This window comes from Conger conger, chromosome 3 (genome assembly GCF_963514075.1).
Source record: "Conger conger chromosome 3, fConCon1.1, whole genome shotgun sequence".
In the NCBI taxonomy this organism is placed as follows: Eukaryota; Metazoa; Chordata; class Actinopteri; order Anguilliformes; family Congridae; genus Conger; species Conger conger.
The window spans coordinates 5,249,261-5,256,696 of NC_083762.1; the positions used below are offsets into that span (position 1 = coordinate 5,249,261).

Consider the following 7,436-nt stretch of genomic DNA (forward strand, 5'->3'; position numbering starts at 1 on the left):
GCATGGGTATTTGTAATAACAAGTAGTGAAAAAATGAAAAAGTTAAATACAGCATATCAGCATAATCAAGAGATCCTGAAGTTATACACAAACTCATTATTAGGGTAATGACTTACCTCTTTATAGTGTCATTATTATTATTATTATTATTATTATTATTATTATTATTATTATTTTGTACCCTACTTTATTATGGTGTCTTCATAACAAAGCCTTTGTTGATATAAGATTCCCTATTCACATAGGAGCTCTGTGACTGCATTAAGACCAGTCTGTCCCCTTCGATTCATCTGGGCATTGGGTTCCCTGAGTGAACACATCACCCAGTGGAGAAGCAGGGATCGGCCGTCTTCCTCCTCCCACGTCATTAATTACGGGCAGTTAGGTGTAAAAATAATGGCCGTGCCGTAATTCTCAAAGTCAAACAGCGAATCTGCTGGGATTTATAGGCACTGTACACAAGGGTAAAACGAGGTAAAACCACTCTTCTGCAGATGGCTCCCATTCGAGGTGGAGTAGAGTAGTGTTAGGGGTATGATATTTGTAGAGGAGAATCTAGTTGTAGATCACAAGAGGTTTACTTTAACATATATTTTAATATATATATAGTTTTAAACATGCTTTATGAATAAAATGTACTTACTAACTTACTGGGAGGGGGAAAAAGTAATGTTTAGTGGGCCCAGAATTCCCAGCTATCATTGCATGCTTTGAATTTATTTGATATTTCCCATCTTTCCCTCGATCAGATAATGGTTCTTGTGCAATAAAAGCCCAATTTCTCCAAAGAAAGCCAAATCAATGTGATGCAGGAGGTTTGGTAGATAATGGATATCTTGAGCATTTAAAGTGGAGCCCTATGACCGGTGTGTATGTCACAGAAGCCCTATCTGATGCAGAGATTACACACACACACACTCACACATACACACACGCACACACACACACATGCATGCACACACACACGTACTCACACACACTTACACTCATGCATGCACACACTTACACACACATACTTACACACTTGCATGCACACATACTCACACACATACACACACATATGCATGTGCACACACACACACACACACACTCACACATGCACAGACACACACACATACGTACTCACACGCACATACACACACTTACACCCATGCATGCAACCACTCTCACACACACATACCCACATATACACACATACACACACACACACACACACATACACACACACACCCACACACACATACACATACACACACACACACACACACACATACACACACACACACACACACACACACACTCACACACACACACACACACACACACACAGACACACACACACACACACACATACAAACAAGGCATCTTGGTCTAGTTTCCTATGGAGAGCCCCAAACCCCAAATTAAATGTGTATCCTACTTTTGATCTACATGCGCATTTCTACCCCAGTTGTGATGATCCCTCCTCTTTTCCTTGTGGAAACAACATTATATACTGATGAATAATCATCTCTCTCGCTTGCTCTCTTACTCTCTCTCTCTTTTTCTCTCTCTATCCCCCCCTCTCCCTCCCCCAGTTACTGGGCGGGTTTGCGGATACGAGCTGCGTTCACAGACATCCTTAAGCACGGAAAAACAGGGGATGACAAGAGAGGGAGGGGAGGGCGGGGAGAGAGGGAGGGGAAACCGCTAAATCGCAGGCGTTATTAAAACAGAGCCTAGCGGACAGAAGGAGGAGGAGGAAAGAAAGAGAGGGAGAAAGAAGACAGAATAAGGGAGGACAGGAGAAAAAACCCCCACCTCTGACAAGCAGCGCATAGCAAGGGAAGAGAGCAAAAGAAAGAGAGAGAGATAGACAGAAGAATACGGACTTCTTTTAAGTGGTGTGAGTTTAGCGCCGATAAAGCTTTCAGTGAGAGGACAGGAGAGAGGGAGGGAGAGAGAGATAAAGAGAGAGACGTGCAGGAAGGGAGGGAGGGAGAGAGAGACAAGGAAAGGGAGGGAGGGAGGGAGAGAGAGACACACACACAGAAAGGGAGGGAGGGTGGTAGCGAGTGTAGCGGAGTTTAATCCCCCCTGATATGTGACAGCAGCCCTTGCAGGGTACCGGTGCGGTAGTGTGAGCAGGGCAGAGCTGTGCGTGTGTGGTCGAGTCGGGCAGTGTGCGGAGCTGTGTGCGGGTCAGTGTGCGGAGCTGTGTGCGGGTCTGTGAGGGGCTCTGAGCAGGGCTGCGTGGGGGTCAGTGTGTGGGGCTCTGAGCGGGGCTGGGACTGGGATGTGCTGCAGCTAACCTGAAGCAGACAGGAAGAGCCATGCTGGGCAAAGACTACATGCTCGCCATCATCATAGTCAACTATGACGGTGAGTGACTCTCTCTATCTGCTCGTCTCTACTCTGTGTGTGTGTGTGTGTGTGTGTGTGTGTGTCTCTTTCTCCGTCCCTGGAGTATGAATGGCTGCAGATGCAGAATTGCCTTTGGCGACTGATGCGGGAACACACACACACACACACACACCACCAGTGCGGACGGTGATAAAGTGCCTGATGATGAACGCTGGCCTGAGACTGTATTCTGTGGCTTCCTTGTGAACAGGGCGCATATATTTCTGAGCAGAGTAGAGTAAAAGTTTGCGTGCAGTTAGAGGCCATTTTAAACGAGAGAACAGGAATCTGCTTGACTGCAGCTTGTGCGTCTTTAGTCCCTCAGCCGCGCTCAAACGAAGGTCTCTGATGGACGTAGCAGAATCCTTCAGCCGTGTTAGCTGCTGCCGGTGTGACTTCTGCGGCCAGATGAGGGACTTGATCAAGGCGTGACTCACTCAGAGGAGCCTCAGTTTTGACTTGCTGAAGCGTAAATGCTGTGTGTTTACTGAGGCGGGGGGAAGGGGGTGGGGGGGGGTTGTGTTTGGGGTAACGGGGGCTGTCGGACTTTGTGCGACTGTCAGTTTGTTGATGTCACCGCTCTTCGTTTGATGGCACGGTGGATGGCCACTCCTCTGGGTCTATATCCTCAGCAGACACAGGTTTCTAGCCGAGTGCTGTCAGGCACGCTTTTTATAGCAGAAGGGCGACTGTGTTGAACGCTTTCCGAGAATTAACTGAAATAAAATGTCCTGTGCTGAGACTACTCTCTCTGCTGAGTACTTTCCATTAAATCCCACTGCCTGTGGCTCTTTACTGCTCTCTGTTTCCTTTGCCCTTCTCCCAGTTGCAGAGGTGACAGGTTATACTTCATCAAAAAAAAAAAAAACTAAAAACAACTTGAATGTAATGGAAAGCGCATTGTGAAATTGTGCACGGCAACTGATACACACTTAGTTGAGGCTTGTGTTTCTATTTGTGTATTTATTTCATTTTTGGGAGAAAAGAGGCACCAAAATATCAGCATTTGGAATTTGACCCAGAAGGAAAGTGTTTGGTTCGCCTCCATTTCTATGGCTCGACCAAAACCCAGGAAAAATCCCTGTGGAAAAGCGCTGGAGGTTTCAATGGAGGATTCCAGTGGAATCAAGGGTGTTGTACATTCTGTTGGATGCTTTAGTGCTTCTGTGTTTCTTTTAGTGCTTTCCTGGTGCGTTTTAGTGCCGTTTGCAAATGAATTCAAAGCCGGATCTGCAGTATTGTAACTGAGGAGTGTAAATTACTTTTTTCCCCTTTGTTTACATGTACGTGTTTAATTTTTACAGTGGAATACTTTTATTTTACTCATAAATGCAGAGGAATTGCATGCCCGACTGCTGCCTTTTGATCAGGTCTCTCTTTTAGCCTCTAAGAGACAAGCTGTACAAATAAAAGATAAATAATTAAATACAAAGGCATGCATAAATTTATGCGAATATGCATTGCCCTTCATAATGCTTGGGACAAAGAGTTATTTTTCATTTGATTTGGAGCTGTAATTTTTTATTTGTCATGAAACAGTTGACATGCGGTTAATGGGCAGATTCTCAGCTTTTATTAAAGGCTATTTTACATGTTTGTTTCACCGTGTAAAAATGACAGTATCATGACACAATGACACTATAATGTTTGAGATATCTTAACGTTGTTGTCTGACTGTAATACCTTTTATTAATTACACCTTTTCACACTGTCAATGAGCAGGTGAAGTGGCCTTCCTCTGGTGGTGGTGCCATAAAGTTTACAACACAAGAACAAGTGCAAAGAGGACCTGAGAGGACAGTACAGTTCCGAGTCCTAGTGTAAACATACAGAAATTCAGAACCCTTGAAGAGTACAATCAACTTTCAAACTAGCATACCACAGTTGGCAGCGAGAATACAACAATACAACAGCCAATAAAAACAACAATACCTATACAAGTAACGATATCTATACTTAAGTGTTTTTACGTTCCCCCGGGCCACTGTCCCTTCTCTGCACCTTTTAACCCCAGAAATCTGTTCTCTTCACTCTGAATCACCCCCTCCCAGTCTCATTTCGCTCATCACATGGGATTTCTATTTGGCCCAGAGGGAAGAGCGCCCCCTACTGGCTGACTAACGCCGTTTCCTGCGGGAACATATTTTTATTTTATTTTTCCCCCAGAATGCACTGCTCAAGGAGAACGCATTGATTCCTACTCAGGTCAGATTTTTTACGACTGGTCAGGGACACTGCTTCAGCTAGAGGACAGTGCCAATGCATGTGATCCATCAAGATATATAACAACTGGAGACCACTTTCTCTTACCAGCTCCATGGATTCCCATGGGAGCAGCTCAATGGTGCATGAAGCCAGTTCATGGAGGCTTTGACTACAGGGCTTTTTTGGCACAAGAATATGTGCACGGGGGCTTTTTTGGCACTAGAGAATGTGCATGGGTACCTAAACGTAAAGAGATGAAGGAATAAAATTGTATATCTGTTTCTGTGTGGCTCAGAAGAAATGGTCCTTGGTTCAGCGTGAAGAAAATCTTAAATTTAAAAGTACTGTTCAAAAAGAGTACGAGTAATTTTGCCAGGGTAAATTCATAGTTTTCAATGGAACTTAATGGCACCAGAGGCTTAATAAACTGCAATACCTCCGGTGACCAGTGGAGTCTGAGAGCTCCTGGTCTCCCGAAGGGATGAGCCTGGGTGCTGCAACCGCTCCACAGGAAGTGAACGCCTGAGGCGCAGGTAACGGGCCAGATGAAAGAGCGACGGGTTCCCCTGGGTTTGGTTTGGGGGTGACGCGGGGCTCCCCTGGGTTCGGGGGTGATGCGGGGCTCCCCTGGGTTTGGTTCGGGGGAGGCGTGGGGCTCCTCCAGCTGTCAGGCTGATCCTGTCTCTGGGGGGGTAGGGCTGCCTCGGCGTCAGCAGCCTGGAGTGATGCTTTGATCCACTTCAGCCCGTAATCCTCCAGGCTGGAGGACTGACCTCCATTAAACGCGCTGAGTGAACCTGCGGCATTATGGGAATTATACGCCAACAGATGTGGTCCGAGTCATCAACGGATAAAACAGTACCTCTCTCTCTCTCTCTCTCTCTCTCTCTCTCTCTCTCTCTGCCTCTCTCTCTCTGTCTATCTGTCTCTTTCTCTCTCTCTTTCTCTGCCGGTTTCTCTTCCTCTCTCTCTCTCTCTCTCTCTCTCTCTCTCTCTCTCTCTCTCTCTCTCTCTCTCTCTCCCTGGCTGTCTCTTTCTCTCTCTCTGCCACTCTCTCACCCTCTCTATATCTCTCCCCCTGTCTGTTTGTCATTATAAAATTCAAATTTAAATGTGCTTTATTTGCATGTAAACCCATGTTGCAAAAACATTGAGATACATCATCTATCTATATACGCTATTTCTTTCTCTCTCTCTGTCTCTCTTTTGCGCTCTCTCTTTTCTCCACCCCTTCTCTTTGTTATATTACCCATGGGAGAAGGCTTAACACATCTTTTCCCTTTCCCCCCTTCTCTCTACCTCCTTTGTTTTTCATCTCAAATTTTATTTACGATCTACCGCTTTCTCTCTCTCAGCCCTGCCATCCCTTCATCTTGTCCTTTTCATCTTATTTTCCCTTCTCACACACTCCACCGCTAATTCATGTTTTTAAAAAAAATCTTTTTTCCTCTCCTGCTCTGTACTCTTTCCTTTGACGATGTCAGAAATTCTCAGCCGAGCCTGATGCCTACAGTCTGAGTGGAATATTAATGTCTGGAAACCAGTGGATACGAAAAACTGTGTTTCACATCCGTGCCCTGCAAAATATGTCTCAACAAGCATTTTTAGTCTTGTAATAACAGTTCAGATCTTATTTTTTTTCCTCTCAACTAGAAAATATGAGCTTGTTTTAAGTTACTTTTTTCTTGGCAGGTAAATATACTATTCATATACTATTATCAAACTGTCTTACATCATTCGCAATATTTCTTTCTTATTTGGTAACGAGAAATTAGATTTCAAGTAAGTACTAAATTACTAGTACTAAATTACTTGTTGATTCGTGTTTTTGTTTTTTGCAGTGTGTTGAAGGAGCCTTAAAATGGTTCTGGACCTGGTCTGGCCCGGTGGTGCCGTGGTTAGCACTGTCTCTTCACTCACAGGAGGTTCTGGGTTTGAGTCCCGCCTGGCCCAGATCCTCTGTGTGTGGAGTAAATGGTTGGCATTTATATAGCGCCTTTATCCAAAGCGCTGTACAATTGATGCTTCTCATTCACCCATTCATACACCCATTCATACACACACTCACACGCTGACGGCGATTGGCTGCCATGCAAGGCGCCGACCAGCTCGTCAGTAGCATTCGGGGGTTAGGTGTCTTGCTCAGGGACACTTCGACACAGCCCGGGCGGGGGATCGAACCGGCAACCCTCCGACTGCCAGACGACTGCTCTTACTGCCTGAGCCATGTCGCCCCCGTGGCGCGCGTGCTCTCTCTGTGTTTGTGTGGGTTTCCGCCGGGGGGGGTCCGGCTTCTGTCCCACGGATAAAAACATGTCGCCCAGAGACCACAGATGAAATTAGCCTCCCTGGCTAACTCTGGTGTTAGCTACAGAAATGTTATTAACCCTTTCACAGCCCCAGGACCAATATGAGGCGACTCCACACAAATCCCAGGGGGTTGTGCCTTTGGTTGAGAAAATGTCGGAGCGTTTTAATAAGGGCTCAACGCAATAGTATAGCAGTTGTTCTGATTGGTTGAGAAGGCATAGGGTCCAGAGTGCCATATGGCAGTCTTGGGAGAGAAAGGGTTAGTGCACATTGACCCTGTCAAGAAAACTAATACGTTTAAAATGAAGTAATATTGAGTGTGGTGTGTGCCAGAGACTGACCGTGTCTGGCAGCCCTGCAGGGGGAATGAACAGGCAGCTCTGGCAGCCCACGGTAACCCACGGTAACCTGGTCTGTGCGCTGGGTCCTGCGTAGGCGTGACGGTGCAGCGGGCGTGGTCTGTGTCTGCAGAGTGCCCCTCCCAGCGTGGCGGCCCACAGTCTGTTCCCCCACACCCCCACCCGCCCAACACCCTCACC

The 7,436-nt window shown here is 46.3% G+C and overlaps 1 protein-coding gene across 1 annotated transcript in view; it reads left to right on the forward strand.

Moving 5' to 3' along the window:
* The first annotated feature begins 2,196 nt into the window (after positions 1-2,196).
* Positions 2,197-7,436, forward strand: part of apbb3 (amyloid beta (A4) precursor protein-binding, family B, member 3) — a 36,948-nt gene continuing 31,708 nt past the window's right edge. Inside the window, exon 1 of the mRNA XM_061236330.1 lies at positions 2,197-2,361. Within this exon, the coding sequence (XP_061092314.1) occupies positions 2,313-2,361 (49 nt within the window). The 5' untranslated portion in view covers positions 2,197-2,312. The remainder of the gene's footprint in view (positions 2,362-7,436) is intronic.